The 24634-nt window shown below is 35.7% G+C and overlaps 1 protein-coding gene across 1 annotated transcript in view; it reads right to left on the minus strand.

The window, feature by feature from the left end:
* CTNNA3 (catenin alpha 3) overlaps positions 1-24634 on the minus strand; it is a 1681070-nt gene that overhangs the window by 431511 nt on the left and 1224925 nt on the right. The window contains exon 11 of the mRNA XM_047071866.1: positions 13488-13688. Coding sequence (XP_046927822.1) covers positions 13488-13688 — 201 coding nt within the window. The remainder of the gene's footprint in view (positions 1-13487; positions 13689-24634) is intronic.

Below are 24634 nucleotides of genomic sequence, written 5' to 3' on the forward strand. Positions count from 1 at the left end.
TCGTTCTAAGTTTTTGAGGAGGTAGGGTAATGAAATGGCAATTTGGTGGACAAATCATAGTACTGGAGGAAACAAGCCATAAAAGGCTGAGTCTAAGGCTTGCCCATTCACTATTGAGATATATTGTGTGAGTTATTCTAAATAAGATGAAAGTTTAGCCACTAAGTTTTCAGAGCTTGAAAAGACTTCAGGAGAAAAAAAAAGGATGCTCCATCAATTTGGGGTACAAAATGGCCAATTATGAAAGCTTACTGAGGACTTTCCAAAAAGAAAAAAAGCAATTAACGACAAAAACTGATTGTCTTATTCTGTATGATTAAAGTAGATTGTGTGTGCATGTGTGTGCGTGTGTGTGTGTGTGTGAGAGAGAGAGAGAGAGAGAGAGAGAGAGAGAGTGTGTGTGTGTGTGTGTGTGTGTGTGTGTGTGTATGTATGCTATTGTGTCTTTTTCTTGGAATCTTGAAATACATTTTGGGGGGAAAATAAATGAGTTATGAAGCAACAGTTACACAAGTGGTATAATTACACGACTTTGCCAATTTCTATAGAATGTATTCACATAAAACTTATTCAAGATCAAGAATACAACAAAGCAGGAGACTGAATGTGCCTGCCAGGATCAGGACCCGGAGCCTTGCAGGCACATCTACACAGAGTCCTTTCCTAGTCACACAGGGTGCACTTTATTTCTGGGTTATGAAACGCCAAGATATATACAAGGAATTGTGGGTTTGGGAGAGTTCAGGGAAAAGATACCAGCAGTCTTTCATGTCCCACTGGTTGTATAGCCAATTTGAGCAATGTAACTAGTTAAACAAGTGTAAACCACCAATGTACACAACAACACATTCTAAGTTACTAGCTAGTCCATCATCTTTATCATAGCTGACAGTCAATACTGGACTTCGGCACACCTCAGAAGATAAGCATAGAGATGCCCCAGTCATGATGTAAGATAACTCTGTTTTATGCTATGACTTTAAACACAAAATAATTATTTTATATATAATATAGCAAATGTACTGCACATATATAATTATAATAATATTAAATATAGTAGATATGATAAAATAATATATCTACATATACTATAATTATAAATGGATATAGACATACATGTGTGTATATATATGTGTGTGTACATACACACATATATATGTTCACAACAGACATAAAAGATAATGTTTACCATGTAAGAAATCTGATTTCTTGCGGTACTTGGGTGGTTCAGTCCGTTAAGCATCCTATTCATGGTTTCCGCTCAGGTCATAAACTCACAGTTCATGAGTTCAAGCCCTGCATAGGACTTTGCACTGGCAACATGGAGCCTGCTTGGGATACTCTCTCTCTTTCTCTCTCTGCCCCTCCCCCGCTTATGCTCTGCTCTCTCTCTCTCTGTCTCTTAAAATAAATAAATAAACTTCAATAAAAAAGAAATCTGGTTTCTTGACAATGATAAAAGACATGAAAAATATACTCAATAAACAAATATAAATAGTTAAATATAAGCTGATAACAATATAATCAGACAAATTTTAGGATTCTGTAGTTAGGTTCATGATAGTCTAAGCCTCCTGGGTGGGATTCTGTAGTACTATCTTTTGGAGAGGACAGTGAATTACTTCCTTTATCATGTGACTAATTGAATGATTTGGTTTGTCTGAATGGCCTCCAGGCTCCTTTCAGAATTTTTTTTTTTTCCTTGCACTCTACTGACTTTCTGTTCTACCTTGGATCAGTCACTTTCTAGACCTACTAGGGATCTGCCATCTTGTCACTTTATCCATTACATTGTTGAAATAGATTCACAATTTCAGTTTTCCATATCTTACTCTTTCTGCTCTTTCCTCTTATTTTGTTTGAATAACTTTTCAAGTTCTCAGAAAGTGTTTCTGCAATTTAGTCTGGGTTCTTGTGCATACAAAACATTTTTTATTTTGCCACACATTTTGCATGAATGAAGTACTCTAAGTTCAAATTAATATTCTCACTGAATGTGAAGCCATTGCTTCATTGTTTTCCAGAATCCAGTGTTGCTGATTAAGTCAACATCAGACAAGGCAGAAAGTTAATCTCCTTGATGGCTTCTGCTTGTGCATATTCTAGATTGAGGCATTTGCTGTTATCTTTCTTCCATCTGCATGTTTCGAGATACTTTCTATCTTCTGGATTTGTTTTCTCTTGATAAGCGCATAACCATGCATTTGTTACTATGGGTTTATTTCCTTTTGTGTCTCTTTACTGTTAGTTAAAGGGATGTTAAACTAAGGTTTGATAGATATATCTTGTCAGTCTGTGTTCTTGCTACCTCTTTAAATAGGTTAAAAATGGGGAAAACCCACATTGTTAGTTCCTGGACTCAAAATTATTTGACTGTAATTGCAAAGATAGAACGAATACATTAATGAAAACAAATAATAAATAAAAAACAATTTGCATACGGAAGTATTTGGTAGAAAGAAGAAAGTGAAGACACGATAAGAGAACTATAACATTTTAACTTGCTACTTCCCTCATTTTTTTATCAAGACTCTAATTCCTTTTTCTAGTTACACAGGAGTTTTGTGGCAATAGTAAAGGAATGCTCATAACTTTTTTTAGATCACTGTAACCTACAATCAACATGGATTTTAAAATATCTGGAATCTTAAAAGAAATATTGCTAGTAGTGTTTATAATAAATGATACCTTTAAAAGTCCCTACATCAGCAGAGAAATTTTATAATATAAATTGTTCACTTAACTTTAACTGCTCCAGATTTTGGCAGACAGTAAAAGTAAATGGTGGATGATCACCAGAATATATTACATTTTCTAAGATACCATTGGGTTACTAATACATTTCAGAAGAAACTTGTTCCAAGGTCCTTAGCCTGCTGTATGGGATTGTTAAGCAGTAATACTTTCTTTTGTAATTGACAAAAGAGGAAGTTGAAAATTACCATGAGCTTGAAAATTTAACTTGGGAAACGAAAATACTTGGCAGCAGCAATCAGCATGGGCACATGGTGCAAAATAATTTCTAGTTGCCTAACATTTCATTGTTTTTTTTTTTCTTGAACTATCTCTATCCTCACTTAGTCGGTTAATGGACAACTGACCAATGTTTCTAGCTACTCTTTACTCCACTTGATCTGTTCCCAGCATTATTCTCCCAACTGTGGCTGTGTTGAAAATATCCTTTCTTCCTTCAGTCAGGTCATCTCTTCCTTCATTGAAAATCTTGAGATATACACTATGTTCATAGTTTTTCCCAAGGTTATAGTTTTCACCAAGAGGTGAAATAATCCTTAACTTACCCAATCATAATAAGTTGTTGACTTACTGAAGAAAATATTCACATTTATTAATAAAGCTTGTGGATAGCACTGTCATTTGAAAATGTAGGTCTGCTAATTTGTTTTTCTCTTTACAATGGTATGATTTTTCAGCATTTGTTTTCATATCCACAAAGTCTAAGAGTACAAATGCAATACTGCCTTATTCTGGCAATAGCTATAGATACTGTTTACTTTAGAAACGCTTAAGTCTTCACTTACTACACATACTCTCATCTCAGAAATGTGGCAATATCATCATGTCAATTGTGACCATGCCCGTACAACGAGAACTACATTTAAAGAATCCCAGAAAAAAAATGACATGAAGAATGTTGGAAAAAAGAGGTTGGAGAGGAAATGGCTAAAACTATTGTCAATCAAGCTCTGAAGTCCACACCAATTACTTGACACCAAAGGATATGCAATATGATTTATACATTCACGTGGTTAATGTTCACTTGAAAGCCAGAGGAAACAAAATCTGACAGCCATACCACCTCAGTTCATTTTCTAGAGTCAGTGACCTTGAGCCTCAAATTTAGTTTTACAGATGAGTATATAAAAGTTTTACCAGCTCACATCAATAAATATATAACCAGACTTTCCAGGCTATATATAAACATCTCTAAAAAAGTAAAATTAACTGTCTTTACAACTGAGGGCTATTAATACATGAAACAGATATTTATAACAACTGAAGGGAGTTATTTCATTAGTTTCATAAATCTGACTTTCAAGATGAAGTAGAAGGAAGGAGCCTCCTGCCAGATACTTGTCTCCATTTTTAAAAACATATACTATGTTACAGTTCACAAAATATTTAATTTTTTTAAATTTTTTCAATGTTTGTTTATTTTTGAGAGACAGAGAGACAGAGTGTGAGTAGGGAAGGGGCAGAGAGAGAGGGAGACACAGAATTCAAAGCAGGCTCGAGGCTCTGAGCTGTCAGCACAGAGCCTGACGTGGGGCTGGAATCCACAAACCAGGAGATTATGACCTGGGCCGAAGTCTGACACCCAACCGAGTGAGCCACCCAGGCACCCCATTCACAAAACATTTTACAGTAATTCTACTATAAAGAGACTTAACTGTTGGACCACCCAGTAGATAATAGCCTAGTCCGGAGCTTCCTGACTATGTTGTGACATGGGTGTGTTTTAGAAGGTTATTATTATTTAGAAGTATTGATCCCTGTAGCTCTCAGGATTGCTGGGAAGGACCTAACACTGCTTAAGACCCCAGAGCTTCTGATCCCCTCTGCCTTAAATAAACAGCCACTTCTTTTTCCCGGTGGTTATGCGCACACTGTGATTTAGAAGGAACTAGTTTATGCTGTTACAAAATATGTTTACTATCTCTCCCTTAGTAAATCTTAAAATAAATGAAGTCAAAATCCCCATCCCTTTGGATTTAGAACAAAATCATACATTTTGATACAGTATCACTGTACATTTGAACAATAATAGGATATAATCCTATTAATTTTTGGTCATTGTTGTTAAAGAATAAAAGAAGAAACCATTGAAGAGTAATTTTTTCACTTTCTTTTAAATTTTTAATGTTTTTTATTTATATTTGAGAGAGAGAGAGAGAGAGAGTGTGTGTGTGTGTGAGTTGGGGAGGGGCAGAGAGAGAGGGAGACAGACTCTGAAGCAGGCTCAGGGCTCTGAGCTGTCAGCACAGAGCCTGACGCAGGGCTTGAACTGACTAACCAGGAGATGATGACCTGAGCCAAAGTCAGACACTTAACTGACTGAGCCACTCAGGCGCCTCTTTTTTCACTTTTTTACAAGAGTTCACAGATTCATATACGTCCATCTTTGCCACTCTCTTGGCAACAGAATCACATTCACATCATACATTCTGTTAAGGCACATCCACTCTGGACATACTTAGGTTTAAAGTGTTATCATAATACCTCATTTAATAGATCTGCCAGGAAGAAAGCATGCTTTTATACTTGTTTTTAGATTTTATAAACCATCAGAAAAAAAAAATGGGTTTGACGGCAAGATGCTTTAATACAGTGCTTCTAACTGGGTGATTCTGGAAGCATTTCTGTTGTCCTGACATTGATGGTGACCAGCCTAAGTTGGTAAAATCAGTCCTCAATTTCCCTTCTTTGGGCCCTTTCCCTCCCTTGTTGATGTTCCTCCTCTCCTGCTCTTTAACACACCATCTCCCTTTGTGCAAGACCACAAAGCCTGTTCTTATACCAGGGAATCTGCTTGTATGAGGGTCTCAGTATGAGGCCAAGCACCATTCTCCATAGGGGCTCAAAGGCAGTACTTGCAAACTCCCCTTGCCCCATACCAGCAGTCGAGGTGTGGGCACATGATTTAAACTCCAAAAATATGATGTTTCCGCTGAGGAAGTTGAATTCAGAGCAAGTGAGACAAAAGCAGGAATTTCCTTAGGATTTTATTCATTGGTGGAAGTATCTGGAATGTGACGGCAATGCACTATCTGCGGGGTCCAGTGTTACAACATTATGATGCTAATAATAGTATTAAGTGTTCAGAGAGGGCAGGAATGGTACCTCTTTCTTTAGGATGACTAACCAGATTCCTACATGCAACATCCCTTGCGATCTGTTTTTTCCACTTATCTTCTGTGTTTGTTAGTTTGTCTCTTTTTCTGCTTAATTTACCCATAGCTAGAGTCCATTGCTTGAAATCCAGATCTGAAACTGGAGCTTCATGCTTAATCCTTTTATATATGCTCTATTTCTATGTGCCCTACCACATGAAGGATCATGAAATAACCCTGAATTAGTCTTTTTTATTGAAAATTTATGAAAATAGGATCAGAAAGAACAATGCGTCCTATTTCTCTTTCCAGATAATGTCTTTTTTGGCTGGAGAACATGCATCTAAGCCTGGTCATAGGAGTTTTAGACTTAAAGAAGGTACAAGACCTCTAGAACATCTTTGCACTGATGAATATCCACCCAGCAGGTCCATACTCCCCAGTTCTTTTGTCAATGTTCCCTTCCTTTCAGGCCATCTCAACTCATCTTCCCTACCCATACCTCAATTAGCATCAGCCTCACCGTTAGATATTTTATATTTTCCAGACATAGGAATATTTCAGGCCCTCTTTATGATTTTATGAATTCACTTTTAAGCACTCCATATTATTTCCTCTTTTGATGATAAAATTTCTACCATGTCAGAATGTATTCTTTTTATTAGTAAAGTTACTGTCCACAGTGGTTTTTTGGGTTATTCCATGTAGTTCTCTCAGGATCTACCCTTATCAAAAAGGTCCAAAAAGCCTTTGCATCCCCAGTACATAGAGATTTCAGCTTTTATAGCACTTTTTTTCCTGACAAGTTTATATTTCTACTACTTAAAATTGCAAGGTAAAAAAGTGTCCTTAGCCCGCTAACTAAATATGGATCCTATTCAAATCCAGTTCTCTTTAGGCAGAAAGCAGGTTTCTGTTCAGAAGTTCTAGCAGCTGCTTTCTTCAGCTCACAGTGGTGGTGCAGGATCCCCAAATCCTACAGCAATGGAAGTACTTCCAACGCCATGGGATCTCCCTTTGCTTTACAGAAGCTGGGTTGTCATTAAAAAAAAAATTTAATGTTTATTTATTTTTGAGAGAGACAGAGACAGAATGCGAGTGGGTTAGGGGCAGAGAGAGAGGGAGACACAGAATCCGAAGCAGGCTCCAGGCTCCAAGCTGTCAGCACAGAGCTCAACACAGGGCTTAAACTCACGAGCTGTGAGATCATGACCTGAGCTGAAGTCGGACGCTCAACCGACTGAGCCACCCAGACGCCTCAGGCTGGGTTGTCATTTAGCTTCTGATTTTAACATCACCAACACGAAGACACCCTGCTATCCAGGTTAACCAAATGATCTACAGACAGAAGCTTCTTGTTAATGCTCTCTGTGTTAAACGGTGTAGATTCTAGCTGAAGCCAAAAGTAAGAAAGCATATAATTAGGAGGCCTGTCTCAAACTGCTACCAGGGGAAGGAAGTTCACCAAAAACAGCTTCCCAAAACAAGGCATGGTTGCTATCCCCGTACAGGGCTTTGCTAGCCATTCATGAAATTAGGTTCAATGGGATCTTTCACCAGATGCACTTCAAGGATGGTTCTTGTAAGTAATAGAATACACAGAAGTCGTGATCTCTAGTTCAAAGGCTTGCTAAAGACCTTTCAGACATCTGACCCTAAGTTTTCTGGAAGTAGCTAATATCTAACTCTGGACAGTAATTAATTACTTCCCTGACCTTTTCTTTGCTCAAGCCTTTGACACAGTCTACTGTTTTTGAGTTTTGTTTTTGTTTTTCCCTGAACTGGGATGATAACTGGTTCATTTGCATATCTGTATTAGAATGTATCACAGTACAATATTAGAGTGAATTTTAAATTTAAACTTGGGAAAATGACTTAGGCACCTCTATTATGTGTAAAATGCTACTGTGAAGCATAAAAATAATAAAGTATGGTGATTGCCTTTAAGGACATTACTATCTACTTGGAGAAACTTGTATGTAAAGGACTGATTATGATACAAGGCAAAATGAAATAGCCATTAACTAGAGAACAAGCTCATCCAATGGTAACATATATAACAGAGCAATTAATTCTAACTGAAACGGTATCAGAAGCTACTATGTGAAGGTGGTGGCATTTGAGAAAGTGTTGGACAATAGTTATAATTTTAGAGGGACACTAGAAAAGAAAAGACTTTTCACTGTTAGAATAGAATTAGTACACGCATATAGACACAATTCAAGGGTTGTTTTGCTGCATTGTTTTGTTTTAATCTAACACTATGCAAGACACAGTGGTAGGTCTGGAAAAGATGCAAAGAGAAATTTAAAAAATGCAAGACACACAACATTTTCTTCTATAGCTTATATTCTATGTTGAAGGAAAAAGTCATTTCTGTGTAACTATATCTTAAGAGTTCATCAACAGCATATAGTTATCTAGAATGATAGGACTGAGTGGCAAGTCCTTTAAAATCTATAGTACATGAAACCAGAAAGAATTCCCTACTACCAGAGGAAGTAAAGAAAGTTTCCCAGAGGACATGGGGTATGAGCTGTTTCTTGAAAGACAGATGAAATGTGAAAATAAAATGTGAAACTACCAACTTAGATGGAGTAGAAAGTGCCTTCGGCCCAAAAAAGGAAGAAAAAACCTCCAAAAAACAACAACTTAGAAATGCATGTTCAGGTGAACTCAAATGCCAATAGAGTTTAGACAGATAAATTAAGTGAGTTAAGCAGCTAGGTATATAATGACAGGGAGTGGAGGAGACTATGGCATGGTGGAGACTATCGCTGAGGCTCAATGAAAAGGAAACACCACTAAGCTCCAGCCAATTTCATAGCAAACTCTGTCCTAGAGTTGCCAGACTTTCCCATTTAGTAGAATAAGCCATTCATCTGAGTTTTTCCATATATATAATGAATGTAATTTATAAGTATATGTTATGTATATTATTTATATGTGTATTTAATATATATGTTATATATATAGGTCATTATATATATAATTAGACACTAATTCTTAAGACAAAACAAAATTGTACTGTTCAATACTACTGGACACATAAAAATTATTTTGAGTCATATTGAGTCATACCTAGTATATGGATGACTAATTATGAGACTCTGCTGGATTGTGGAGGGCAAAAACTGCTAAAAACTAAAGTCTTTGCATTTTATCTTATAATTATTTAAGGTTATAGACCAGAGATGCAACATAAGGATAGTAAATAAACATGTTTTAATCTGGCTACAAAATGTAGGATATTTTTACGTGAAGAATATTAAATGAAAGGGACTTGACAGGATTTATTGCTATTAACATTTTTTAAATTATTTTTAGATAAAATTCATTTTAAAAGTCTATGGTTCAAGCTGGCTGTAAGAAAAATGTATAAGAACATCTTGGAAGTATTTGTTGGTTCTAGATTCTTTTCAACTGTCTAATGTGTCTGTAAGAAGAAAAATTGCAACCATATGGTTCTTCTCCATTCTATTAGGGGAAGGATTCTGGGTACAGATTTTCCAGTTTGGGTTTGATGGAGTACTTGATGAATAACCCTTTGCTTGTCTTCACTGCAAGTTGCCAGCAGTGGATGCCACCCGGATATCTTGGTCAGGTTTATTTATGTGCCTGCTCTGTTTTGGTCCATGAGGCTGGCTGACATTGAAACCAGGTGGAGTTTGGTGGTTTGCAACAGATGCTTTGGGGACTGCTAATTTCTGAATTTGATAAGAGTCCATAAATCACATCCGAAAAATACTGTTTTCAGTCCCCTCTTGGTTTAGGTTTTTCCCCAAACCTAGCATGAAAGAACTAAAGTTGGTGTAGGAATGTAACTTCTAAGCCTTCACATTAAAATTGATAAGGTTTGTTATTTAACCAGAAAAAGTCAATATATTTCCTCTCTCCTATCAGGAAATCCTGACAAATGAATAAGCTTCATAACGGAAAAATTGGGCAGAATAAAAAATACCACATGGAGATGACAAAATTATGCCTCTGTCGGAATGAAATGCAGTGTTCCAGATGTTGCCTACATTTCACACAAAGCCGACTGCTAGGGCTTATGAACAGTGCAAATTCCTGCAATGTAACAGGGCAGCCCTGCTTCCTAATGCTGAGGAAATACTTAGAAGATCATCAAATCTTGAAAATGTGCTAATGAGCCACAAAGTCTGATTAAAATCAAAGGTGCAATGTTCCAAAAACACTCTGTGATTTAGATAAGCAGGGCTTAGGTTTTATCATTGATTACAGTACTTTAAGGCAAATTTTGCAGTGTTAAGGAAGTCTCGGTCATAAAAACAATTCACAAAAGCTCCTTATTAAGTGATTTTCAGGAAGCAGGGTCAAGACCTGAGAACTGTATAAGGGAAAAGGAAAAAGAAAGGCCACCTATGTACAGACCATTCACTTGCTAAAATGTTAACTATTAAGGCTTCATGACACAAAACATGACATTTCCAATTACTTAATTTGATGATTATTTATAAATAATAAGTCCGAGTGATGAGCAGATATGAACAAAGATGAACATCTTCTGTTATTTAATTATGGAGGATAGAATAGTTGAAAGTATTTTTCATAGTATCTCTATGGGAGGGAAAATGCTCACATATTTCAGCTTTGGTTAAGATCAAGCTGATCTAATTAGCATTTTCATCTAATTTATTGTTCAGAATTCCCTTTAGTAGGGCATGCTTTTGATAAATTTCAAGAAAAACTGGAGAAAAGTCTGGAATTAGACATATAAAAAAAGGAGAATATTTCTCCAAAGATAAGTCAAAAAATCATTTGAAAAACTAAAATGACAAAATTGGAAAGTCATAAATTATAGTTACATTAATAATGAGACTTACAGAACAGCCCAGAATTATTCTATACTTATTATATTTGGGGCACAGGATATGACTTACCTGGAGAATTTTAATTAAAGTTATATACAACTAATTAGAGGAAAAAGACTTCTCCATCTTCTGAATGAATGAATTTTGTACCCAATATTGGTTAGTTATCTCATAGGCCATTATAAATCATAGAGGTATTGACAAACTTGTAATTAAAGGCATAAATAACTTTGCTTTATTTTTATTTTCTTATTTCAGATTATAAGAATTGATTGTGAACAGGGTTCCTACAAAACACTTCACATCCTGGACAGTTTAGAATTTCATTTCTATTTCTTTGCTTACAGCTCATATAAACTCTATCCTATGGAAAATGAAACTGTAAGCTTGGTACCTCATACAGACATTCTGACCATAACAGTGTGTCCAAAGGACATTACTAATATGAATAGAAAATTGAGACAGAGGCAAGATATATGTAAGATCCTGGTAGACCTGACCTATTCAACTCCCTGAAGGAAATTTTCATTTGGCTAAAAAGAGAACCCCTAGTGCATTCTTCTTTTACCTATAATTCTATTCTCGGAAAGTAGAAAAAAAAATCAGATATCTCTGTACTTGATTTTGACCAACAAGAAGACCAGTCATATTTAGTTCATGGAAAAGACGCAGAACTACCATTAACACAATTAATCAATATATTTATTTCCTTAACTAAATATATCACCATACGTCATTATGTGGTGTGTGGTACATATCATATGACAACTACCAGGGCCATATTTGGAACACCAGTGGCTTTTGGGTTGTTACAGAGATATAATATTAACAGTTATAGGTATAATATAGAAATATACTATCATCAACAGGTACCGACGGACCCTCTCCATCTTTCCTTAGCCTATCTTCAATGTTCCACTATTTTAGAAATGTTTTTAAAGAGATTACCTTCTGCCAAGATTCACCAATGATTTTCTAGATCAAGCTGTTAGGAAAACAGTGACATTAATCATCAATTCTGTACCAACTGTGTGGTATGCCTCTTCAGAACTACTCCCCACTGAAGGTTGATTCCACCATTGGTGGGTTTCCCTTAGTCATTTAAATTTAAGAAGCAGCTCCCTCTCCTGTCCCTGAAAAATCACCCATCCTTATTCCTTCTACCACTTTAACAAAACAATGTACGTATCATCCGAATTTGATATGCCCTCTGCATAACATAAAGAACAATTCTCTAGGTAGAATCAATGCCTTAAATATGGAATTTCAAATATTTTAGTAATCATGGGTGCACCATCACCCTAGTGTTGAGTTAATTAGTAAGAAAAATTCAAACTGAGGATTTCACAGAATGCAAAGGGTTTTCACAGGAAAAAGTTCTGCCATGATGATTTATAAAAATAATTGATTGCCCTTATTCAAATTATATCCATTTTTTTCTAAATCTGTATGAAATCAAATGCTTCTGTAAGTTTGTTGGAGAAATGTTAATAGTGTTTAATATAAGAATGCCATTTTACTGAGTGATTCAAAATAAGTATTTACTTCCCTATTTAAAAATAGGGGCGCCTGGGTGGCTCAGTCGGTTAAGTATCCGATCTTGGCTCAGGTCATGATCTTGCAGTCCGTAAGTTCGAGCCCGCGTCGGGCTCTGTGCTGACAGCTTACAGCCTGGAGCCTGTTTCAGATTCTGTGTCTCCCTCTCTCTATGACCCTCCCCTGTTCATGCTCTGTCTCTCTCTGTCTCAAAAATAAATAAAACGTTAAAAAAATTTTTTTTTAATTATTAGGGGCGCCTGGGTGGCTCAGTCAGTGAAGCATCCGACTTCAGGTCATGATCTCACAGTTTGTGAGTTCGAGCCCTGCTTCGGGCTCTGTGCTGACAGCTCAGAGCCTGGTGCCTGTTTCAGATTCTGTGTCTTCTCCTCTCTCTGCCCCTCCCATGCTCATGCTCTCTCTCTCTCTGTCTCTCAATAATAATAAACATTTAAGAAATTTTAAAAAAATATTAAACTGGGTGCTTCAACCAAAACACAATCCTCATTCCGTATTTCTTTTATTTATTTATTTATTTATTTATTTATTTATTTATTTATTTATTTATGTTTATTTAATTTTGAGAGAGAGAGAAAGTGCGGTTGCTGGTGGGGAAGAGGCAGAGAGAGAGGGGGACAGAGGATCCAGTGCAGGCCTTGCCCTGACAGCAGAGAGCTGATATGGGGCTCAAACTCTCAAACAGCAAGATTATGACCTGAGCCAAAGTCGGACGCTTAACCAACTGAGCCATCCAGGTGCCCCTCATTCCATATTTGTCAAGTAATCACAGAAGATTCTGAAGATTTTGATGAACAAAATGTTTGCAAACAGACTGTGAAAGACAGTACAGAGCATTTCTCTGGAACCATAGGACCAGTTTCCTGTTTAAGTAACAAACAAAAACCTGGGGTACCAATGATACAGCTGAAAGAGGATTTGGAAACTATTACGTACTTATAACATCTGGCCCAATTATATATCCTAACAGTTCTGGCATTAATAAACATTCATAAGTGGCTAAGGCCTGTAGCTAATTTATATAACACATATTTATAAAACACCTACCTTTCCCAATAAATATATTTACTGCTAGAAATAAATTTCAAATCATCTAACCACAAGAGGCAAGCACCTATCAGATGGTGGAGCAACCTATTGCTTAACAAACAACAGGCAGAGATCTTCTTTCCACGTGTATGAATATTTGGTAGCCACAGAGATTCAAATATCAGGAGTAGTGCAGCTGTTACTGGGGACTGAGACTTACCAGTACTTGTTAGGAAGTTAACATTTCTCATCACACCTTCAGTGTAAGCTCCTGGCTCATAACTGTCCATTTCACCTGTGACAATATGAGCAAGTCTTGCTGCCCGTCCTCTGATGGCACCCGCAGCACGGTCTAAGTTATCAGCATCCTGGTCTCTCAAGGCTATGATACATTTGTTGACATCTTCTAGGATATGGCTCTCTGCAAGTAAACAGATCAAATTAGCGTTGCATATTACAATCCATATTAACTTCTGACCTCAGAGGTGGTACCCAATGGGAATAAAGGACATTGACAATTATGAAAGGAAAAAAAGGCATGATTTTGCTTTTATCTCTTTAATAGCAAAATTTGTGAAATATAAAATTTTATATTTTTATCTGTATTTTTAGAAATGACATATTTTATTTTTTAAATAAATGTGTATTTTATTATTATATTTTAAATAAATGTGTATTTTATTTATTTTGAGAGAGAGAGAGAGAGCACACACCAGGGGAGAGGAAAGAGAGAGAGAATCCCAAGCAGGCTCCACATTGTCAGTGCAGAGCTGGATGCGGGGCTCAATTCCACAAACCACGAAGTCATGACCTAGGCTGAAATCAAGATCAGATGCTTAACCAACTGAGCCACCCAGATGCCCCAGAAATTACATATTATTTTAGATTTCAGTTCCAACTGACTCAACTTTAGATTTGAGTGACTGATCAGTACGAATTGAGGAAAATTTCTAGATTAAAATAGTGGAATGATGGAACGATGGAATTAATTCTGATTAAAAGCAACACTATACAGGTTATAAAACACTTAAAAATATCAGGTATCCCAAATATATAGAAAAAGAAAACCATGGAGTTCCATTCAACTGATGTTCACTTCCCCACACCAACAAGCAATTCTCTGGACACCAAATTAGTGTTCTACGATTCAATTCCAACACTCACCACCCAGTGATAGCATCACATTCCACAGGTTAAGGGTTCAGTCCTATGAAACTGCCCCCCTGCCCGACCTCAGAGCCCGTTGTAGGCCCAGGTTGTTATGTGTACTTCTGACCCCACTGGCTGGCCACAAATCAGGTCCCGTGACCTCCTCCTTGGGTTTGTTTAAGTTTCTAGAGCATCTCACAGAACTCAGAGAACCATTTTACTTTCTAGATTCAGCTTTTATAACTCAAAACAGCCACATGAAAATTCCATAAAGCAAAATATGTGGGAAGGGCAAGGAATTTCCGCGCCTTCTCCAGGTGTGCCATTTTCCACACATCCCCAAGTATTCCCAACTTGGCCTCTCTCCAAAACCTGTCCTTTTGGGGTTTTATAGGGGCTTCATTACACAGGCATGATTAATTAAATCACTGAATCACTGGCCTTTAGCACTTGATTCAACCTCCAGTCCCTCTTCCACCCCAGAGGCCACAGGATGGGACTGAAATTCCATAATTGCAACCTTCTAATCACAAGGTTGATTAATTACCCTGGCAATCACCCCACAGTGGGATGGGGGGTGGGATACAAATGTCACCTCATTAACATAACAAAAACACTTTTATTGCTCTCATCATTTGGGAAATTCCAAAAGTTTTAAGGTTCCATGCCAGAAATGGGACAAAACTATATATATACATATATGTTTATATGTGTATATATATATACATACATATAGATATATATATACATACATATAGATATATATACATACATATACATATACATGTATATACATATGTATATACATATACATATATATGTATGTATATATACCTGTTTATTTTTGAGAGAGAAAGAGACAGTGTGAGCAGGGGAGGAGCAAAGAGAGAGACAACAGAATCTGAAGCAGGCTCCAGGCTCTGAGATGTCAGCACAGAGCCCAATGTAGGCTGGAAACCAAAAATTGTGAAATCATGACTGAGCCACCCAGATGCCCCACATATATATTTCTTACTATAAATCATAGTATTTCATCTGCCAATCTCCTTTAGTCTGCCTGATCAACTTCTACCATTGTTTCAAAGCACTAGTCAAATGTTCATTCCTTAGGAAATCCATGCTGACTTATAGTAAGACAAATTTGGTTCTATGTTATTTGGGATTCCCATCAAATGGCTTATATGTTTTCATTACAGGTTCTTCCCATGTTTTAATGATGTACTAATCAATCTATCTCTCAATTTTATTGCTTGAGGTATCATATCTAGTCCCTAGTATAATACATGGCACCTGTTAGACCAATAGGAATGTTTGTTGGGTGAATGAATAAAGTCCTCTTATAACACATCTAGGACCAGTAAATTGTTTTGTCTAAATCCTAAATCATGGTTTAGGAACCTAGGTAGACAAATACCTGTGCACTTAAATTTAGACAAATTAACTCATATAAAGGACAGTCTGTTCGTTTGCATGAAAAAAACTAAACACTGAAAACCTTCATTATAAACTCACTAGAGTTTTCACCTAATTTGTAGTGTTCAGTCATGAATGTGCCATTAAGGCCTATAATAAATCCAAGCATGGTCCTATCTCAATAGAAATTGTATATTTCCCCTGGAACTGAAAGTACAAGTTTCAATGTGGAAGGTATATAATCATCAACTTTTTTTTTAAGTCCATAGATGTGTACTTTAATGACACATTAAGAAGCTATTTTTTTTCAAATATGTTGGTAAGTTGTTTTTAAACTAATACTACTGGGGTGCCTGGGTGGCTCAGTTGGTTAAGCAACTGACTTTTGATTTCAGCTCAGGTCATGACCTCATAGTTTGCGAGGCCCTACATTGGGCTCCCCAACACTTGGGATTCTCTCCCTCTCTCTCTGCCCCTCCTACGCACTCTCTCTCTCTCTCTCAAAATAAATAAATCAACTTAAAAATTGTAAATAAATTAATACTACTAGTTTACAAACACACATGTATATATAATGAATGTTTTATCTGTATTCACTAAAGTTGGTTAATTTTAGATTGTAGAGCTGTTTTTGTTCAGCCCTAAAATAGTGAAAAAATATTTAGGGAAAAACAGTGGTTATTTTTGGAAGATTAATTATCTAATAAACTGTAATTTCTGTTTAATTAAAGGCAAAATCATAGCCGCCACAAATTATTTTTTTCCTAGTAAATTTTGCACAGGAAAAAAACATACAAAGAATATTTACTAAGAGTGAATCAAATGTTCACCTCTGTTATAGAACAATGATATACAGTCACCAATTTATTTTATTATTCAAAGCAGAGAATCAAAACATAGCAAAGGCTTTTCTGGTTCTTTTTTGCTGGCTTTATTAAAATCTGTGTGGTTATTGCTTTGAGCAATACAATCAGAAGCCATAGTACGAATCACATTGAAGAATTAGAGAGGGGAGGTCAGATATGGAAAGAAAAGTCCTACATGAATGTATACAATATGTTCAAAATAAGTGAAATAAGTGACGAGAAACATATAACCAGACTTAACCTGAAGCAGTTATATTGAGAATGTTGGAGATGATGATTAAATGATCTTTTGAATTTCTGAGATTAAATATAGCACAAAAGCATTAGGAAAGGTTTGCAACATTTCCATTATTGTGACACTTTCCCATTACCCTGAATGTTTCACAAGATGCTCGAAGTGATTTGCATGAAATTCTAAACATAGAGTGCCAGAAAAAGAAAATAAGAATGCTGGGCACCTCCCACATATGTACAGTAATTAAACATTAAACTAATTTCTTAAAAACAATTATTTCTTTGCTATTCATATTTCAAGTGAATTTAAGTAGCTGGAAAGACCTTCAGGATAGCTGGAGTTTTTATGTCTAGCTATATAACCTTAAAACTCTAGGAAAGAAATTAAACACCAAATACCTTGTATAAAACTTCCTACTGATGCATACTCTGAAGTCTTTGCTAATGAAATAGGTTTACTTGTTAGACATGGCAAAGATCATTAGGAACTCTACCTCCATTTGGTTTTTTTCCAACTGTAGAGGCACTTGGACTCAACATTCACATCATTTTTAAAATGAGGTTTAAGAGAAAGAAAATGCATTATTATAGAACAGTACATTCGGAATATGATATTTTTGTAGAATTGACTGAAGATTTGTCTTCGTTTCAGAGTGCCCATTTAACATTTGACTTAGGGTGAGGAATGGAATGTCCTGGTGTTACTGCAAATCCAGAAGTGCATTATTTGTAGAGCAGAGAATTGCTGAAGTACTAGCAATTCCTATCAATCATTTTATAGCCTTCCAGAGATGCAAAGGGTGATTTCTGTTAGGTTGGAAAACAGTAACAAACAAAGTGGTAAAGGAACGGATTTTAGACAAAAGATAATTCATCTGTTGCAAACTTCTCTGGGTAACTCCATCTTCAGTCACTGCGGAGAGCACCACACTACAAGATTTTCAAATGCATTTAAACTTTTTCTATGATTTTTTCACAATTCTTCAGTTTTCCAAAATTAAAGCTAGACTTTGCCTTAGAGAAAGTAGAAAACAAACAAACAAACAAACAAACAAACAAAAAACCCAGTGAGACCAAAAAGTTAATTTATTGGCTTTTGACTTCCAAAGCAGAAGTTTAAATCCATAGCCCAAAGAAAATACTGGAAGTACAAGCACATTTTATTTGCAAGAACCAGACTGTTTGGGAGGTAAAAGTCTGTTTTCTTTTAATTCCCAAAGCCGGACTTTGAATATATCAATGACAAAGCCGGAAGAAGTAGAGGGTTTATGTTATAATCCATTGAGTGGGGAATAATATACCATCAACTATTTCCTCCCCTGATATCTGCACACCTAAAATGAAATGATAGCCATCCGAATGATTCTTGTCACATAGAAATACAACTTAATTTTTATCTGGAACAGAGAGAAATAATTTTTGTAGCAAAAATAATCCTAAGGATTACATTCTTATTGCTCTGTAGTGCAATCCCAAGTTTTGTTTCTAAATTAGCAATTTCATTTAATCGTTCTTTCTTCATTCAATTCTCCTTAAATGAGACTTATCATCATGATGGCTCTCAATAATTAATTTTTGACACAAGCTCACTTTTTATTTGTAAAAATCTTGCATTCAACTTTGGAAATTATTCTTTGTGTGGTTTGTCTTGGAATGTACTGATTTGTCAAGTATTTTTTTTCCTATTCAGGGGGAAAATATGTAAAGCAAAAGTTACATGTTGAATAATAAATCTGTATTTTAATGCAAAACTATAAAGCTCATAGGAGAAAATCTAGGTAATCTTGGATTTGGCAATGACTTTTTTTTTATTTTTTTTTTCAACGTTTATTTATTTTTGGGACAGAGAGAGACAGAACATGAACGGGGGAGGGGCAGAGAGAGAGGGAGACACAGAATCGGAAACAGGCTCCAGGCTCTGAGCCATCAGCCCAGAGCCCGACGCGGGGCTCAAACTCCCACCGCGAGATCGTGACCTGGCTGAAGTCGGACGCTTAACCGACTGCGCCACCCAGGCGCCCCATTGGCAATGACTTTTTAAATGCAATGCTGAAAGTATAAATGATGAAAGGAAACCTGATTAAGTTACAATTCATAAAAAATAAAAACTTCAGTCTGCAAGAGACACTGTTAAGAGTATGAAAGACAAGTCACAGATGGGGGCAAATATTTGCAAAACATATATCCTAATAAAGGTCTAGTATCCAAAGTTTATAAAGAATTCTTAAAACTCAACAATAAAAAACCTCAATTAAAATAAGCAAAAAATCTCAGCAAACATCACAAAAAGACGATAAGCATATGAAAAGATACCCAACAATACACATCATTGGGGAGCTACAAATTAAAGCCAGTGAGATACCACAATACACCTATTAGTATGGCCAAATTCCAGAACACTGAGAGAGTACCACATGATGATTGTGGGGCAACAGAAATTCTCATTCATTGCTTCTGGGAATGAAGACTGATATATTAACTTTGGAAGACAGTTTGGTCGCTTCTTACAACACTAAACATACTAGTACCATACTATCTAGCAATTGCCCTCCTTAATATTTATCCCAAGGAGATAAAACTTATATTCCCACAAAACTTTCTCATGAGTGTTTATAGCAATTTTACTTATCATTACATAAACTTGGAAGCAGCCAAAAAAAAATTGGAAGCAAACAAAATGTCCTTCAATAGATGAGTGGAAAAACAAATTGATGCAGGCAGACAATGGAATATTATTTAGCAAAAAATGAAATGAGCTATCAAGCTAAAGTAGGAAAGCTGAAGGGACTCCACTGAGAAAGGTTCCATCTCTGCTGTTTTTCTGCTAGGCCCCATTTACTCATGTTCCATAGTTTGTTTCTGAATAAGCCAAAAAAGCTATGTTCCCACTTCAAGGAGGAAGCAAGGAACTTTATTATTCTGAGTTTTGTCCCAGGCCCCGAACACCTGTTAACACCTAATAAGAGCCAGATCCCAAACATGTTCCAGGACATTAGCTTCAAACAAACCTCAGCTGATGCTGGCATCAAAACCCCCACCTTCAGGAATTTATGGAATAATACATATTGTTCACTTGACACTTGCCTTTGACTGGACCCTACCCTGGATTCCTGGAGGAACATGTACTCTAGCCAATATAAACCCCCAGCACCAAGGAACAACAAGAGTGCTTCTCATTTCCTTTCTGAGTCTTCCTGACACTGCTCTGTCACTTATGCTATCTGGTAAATTCTGTTTCCATTTTCTCTGGCTCGTGTTTGATTTCTATCCTGCCTGAAGCCAAGGACTCTCTTGGCTGGCCTTGTGGGACCTTCCCCTGGGTCCTCAGACCCAGCCCGCCTGCATCAAAGACACACACACACACACACACACACGTGCGCATGGGAAAGGAGGAAATTTAAATGCATATTTCTAATGAAAGAAACAAATGTGAAAAAGCTACACACTGTATAATTCCAACTATATGACTACCGGAAAAGGCAAAACTTTGGACACTATAAAAATAAAAGCTCATGGTTTGCAGAGACTCTGGGCTAAGGAGGGAGGAATAGATGGAGCAAAGGAGATTTTCAGTGTAGTAAAACTATTCTGTATGACACTTTCATGATGCATAAATGTCATTATACATTTGCCAAAATCCATAGAATTTACAACAAATAATGAACCCTAATGTAAACTATAGAACGTAGTTAATGAATCGATATTGGTTCATCAACTGTACCAACAAAGGAAATTCTTCAAATATTTGTTATTTATTGTGAAACCCCACTTTAGACCTTTAATAAGCACTGTTTAGCTTCTAAATTGTGACAGCTACTAATGTTTAATCCCACATATTCAACAACATTATCTACAGATGTCTACAATTAATGAGGTAATGATTTTGAACATGCTTCAATTTTTCCCAGAATATAACTAAGAAAGGGTTTGGTTCTTTCTTTAATTCTCCTAGCTTTCACAGAGTAATAACTCTATTAATTTGTTTGAGTTTAAAAAGAAAAATAATTTGAGAATGTCTGTTGATCTGCAAACATTGTGCTAAATATACATGTATTATTTCATTAAATTCTTATAATAATCCTAAAAGACATGTATGTTACATTTCATCATTAAACATGAAGAAATAGAGACTTTTAACAGATAAGTATCTTTCCAAAATTCATAGTTACAGTAATTGAGCCATAACTCAAAATCAAATTTGTCCCACCTGCTAAGGTCCTATAAATGCTAAAGTCTCATCTGGCTTTAAGATATAGTGATTCTATAATTATATTATTCAGCTATCTTAAATGTACAATAGGAAAGGGATATTATAGGTTTAAAATATTTTCTAAATTTTACAGAAATAATGCAAAGGTTGTTTATAATATTATATAGTTGAATGTATTATAAGTTTTCACATTAACTTAATTGAGCATGGGATACCATCTATGTATATTTAGAGAGATAGTTTTAATTCTGCAAATCTCACTTGGGTAGAGCTCTAGTCATGTTAATATTCTGGATCTGTATAGAGCCATCATAGCTAGAGGAAACCTAAAATATTCTAGAGACATCACCAGAAAAGATATCCATAGGAGAATCAATTAACAAATGAAGTGCAATTCCACAGCTATTTAGCTATTCTGATGTAGGGGCAAAAGTTTAGGTTATTGCATTTTATGCTACCCTATTTGACAAAAAACAAATGGAAAAAATAAACCAAACCTTAGACATTCTTATTCAATGCAGACTTTCTTGCATGACTCCTCTCAGACTGAGTTTTTTCATGTTAATTGTCCCCTTCTTCCTCTCCCATAGACCAAGAACTATTAACATCTAATATCAAAGCATTGGGCTTAAAAAAAAAAAGGCAAAATAGCTTTGAGAATATTACCAGATTGAACATCAGGATTGTCAGCAGGAGCAGACAGTAGTGAGCAATTCTCCCATATTATGCAATAAAACCATTCAATTCCTGCACACTGGATGCCTCTTGCTGAACACTCTTGTAAAAAACAGTCAGTATTCATTTGGGTGCTACTCCTTTATAGTTCAGAATACAGAACAACTTGGTGTCCAATTATGAAATTTATACTTTGTGACACAGAGATAGGAAAATCCTGGCACTATTTTAAATTATTTCCTTGAGTGTATAATGCATATAGTAGAACATACGCTCCAAAGAATGAAGGACATAATGTAAATAACAAATATAAAGATAAAATTAGGAACAAATGAATTGTTTATAAGCTGGCAAATTTCTTTCCTTCCTTCCTTCCTTCTCTTCCCTCCCTTCCTCCCTACCTCCCTCCTTTGTCCCTTTCTCCCTTTATCTCTCTCCCATCCTTTCTTTCTTTCTTTCTTTCTTTCTTTCTTTCTTTCTTTCTTTCTTTCTTTCTTTCTACATTAAGTATACATTAAGTATAAAGTTCAATTGTTTCAATTACCTTCTAAATTACAATATTTCTCCACATTAAGAAAGGCTAACGGTTAAAAAGTACAAGATTATTATTGCATATATGCCATAGTGAAGTTTACTTCCATAGTCAATGAATTTATTGAAACTTAATCACAATGTCCTTTTGTTGAAATTTATATTTCTCTTATATGTTGCTCTCAAATGCACAAAAATTTACAGAGTACACCCTTCTCTGTGAGATAAATTCTTTCTCAGTCTCATTTGTAATTGTTTCAAGGAACCTATTACAATGTGGAATTTGCGATGCATATGACAAAGAAGCCCATGGGTTAGAAGTAAATTCAGGATATAGTTTCTGATCCACAAATCAGTGTTTTCACAAAATGATCTGAATCACCATGATTGTTTTTTAGAAATAGATAAAATCCTACAAAACTACATGTAATTGGATAGCAAAGTATAAGAACTAATAAAAGGTGAAGTGTCAAAGATGCTGTTTAAAATATATAGGTACCATCCTACCAGGAAACTCAGTATACTTCCTTCATCTTAACTCAGATTTCTAGAGTCTGTGCTAATATCATGTATTTGCCTTTCCATAAGGTTTCTCCATGAAGTTCCTACAAAGCTCTCTAGGAGATTCTCAAATGTATCCTACTCATAGCCATCTTATAACCTTTGAACTATATCCCAATTTCACCAGCATCAGTAATTTTTCTCTTTAAGTGCTCTCTTTTTAATGTTCTGTGTATTTATATATTGTTATTTGTTTTTCTTTTTTTTTTTTTAATTTTTTTTTCAACGTTTATTTATTTTTGGGACAGAGAGAGACAGAGCATGAACGGGGGAGGGGCAGAGAGAGAGGGAGACACAGAATCGGAAACAGGCTCCAGGCTCTGAGCCATCAGCCCAGAGCCTGATGCGGGGCTCGAACTCCCGGACCGCGAGATCGTGACCTGGCTGAAGTCGGACGCTTAACCGACTGCGCCACCCAGGCGCCCCTGTTATTTGATTTTCTAATTTAACTCTGAAAATATACACTGGATCCAAAATCTTACTGAATAAACATGGATTTATTCAGATATTAAAAGAAGGACATTAAAAATATCTTGTTATATTTAAATGTTTTTTCTCTTAATTAGGATGAAATTAGGCAGAGATAATAATACAGTTTACTAAGCTCTATGTAAAAGGTATTGAAATTGCTAAGTAAAATAGTCATGAACTACACATTTCAAGAGAATGATTATAAAGGCTTTCACCATGGTTATAAGTTGGGTATTCACATGAAAGTGAAATCTAAAGTTGATGACATGTATTAATACCTTGTAAATAAACCAAGTTTATGGGAAGGCTGTCATAGAGGTACCTAATTAAAGGTAAAACAAACTTCTCCTTTTTTTTTCTATGACAGGTATAGAAATGTTTATGAGTGATTCAGTAATGCCAAGCAACAAATCACTAAAATAGTTATTAAGCATTTGAGAGAAATGAAGTCACTCTTCAATCTATGCAGTGGATTGGTAGAGTTCTATCAAGAAATGAGAGTCACGAAATTATCACTTTTCAAATTGTTTTTCTAGTAAACCAACATGCCCTTCTACACATATGTACGCTTATGGATTTATGTCATAATAAAATTTAAATTTCAGCTACTGATTAAAATAATAACCACCAATAAGTCTATTATATAATGCAAACTAACCATTGGTGAACATAAATAATAACTTTATTTAATGGAATGTTATAAAACAATTTAAAAGCTTATAAAATATTTAAATTGCATAAAAGGATGCTTGTGAGATGATTTTAAGGGAAAACATCAGGATATATATCTATTAAAAAAGAATCTTTGTTGGGGTGCCTGGGTGGCGCAGTCGGTTAAGCATCCGACTTCAGCCAGGTCACGATCTCAGCGGTCAGTGAGTTCGAGCCTCGGGTCGGGCTCTGGGCTGATGGCTCAGAGCCTGGAGCCTGTTTCCGATTCTGTGTCTCCCTCTCTCTCTGCCCCTCCCCCGTTCATGCTCTGTCTCTCTCTGTCCCAAAAATAAATAAATGTTGAAAAAAAAAATTAAAAAAAAAAAAGAATCTTTGTTTAAAAACCATCTCTATGTATTTGTATGTTTACATTTCTTTGTATGTACTATATGGTTCTATTGCTTTCTAGAAAGTCTGGGAAAAAATTTTCAAACTTCTAACGGTATGTGTTTATAGATTGTGGAATTATGGATAAGTTTAATTTTTTCCCAAAGCATTTATTTCAAATTATATTCTACTCTTAATTAACAATGTTATTAAAGAATA

This window comes from Lynx rufus, unplaced genomic scaffold (genome assembly GCF_022079265.1).
Source record: "Lynx rufus isolate CCGP_SWC_20201006 ecotype Redwood Valley unplaced genomic scaffold, mLynRuf1.p SCAF_11, whole genome shotgun sequence".
In the NCBI taxonomy this organism is placed as follows: domain Eukaryota; kingdom Metazoa; phylum Chordata; class Mammalia; order Carnivora; family Felidae; genus Lynx; species Lynx rufus.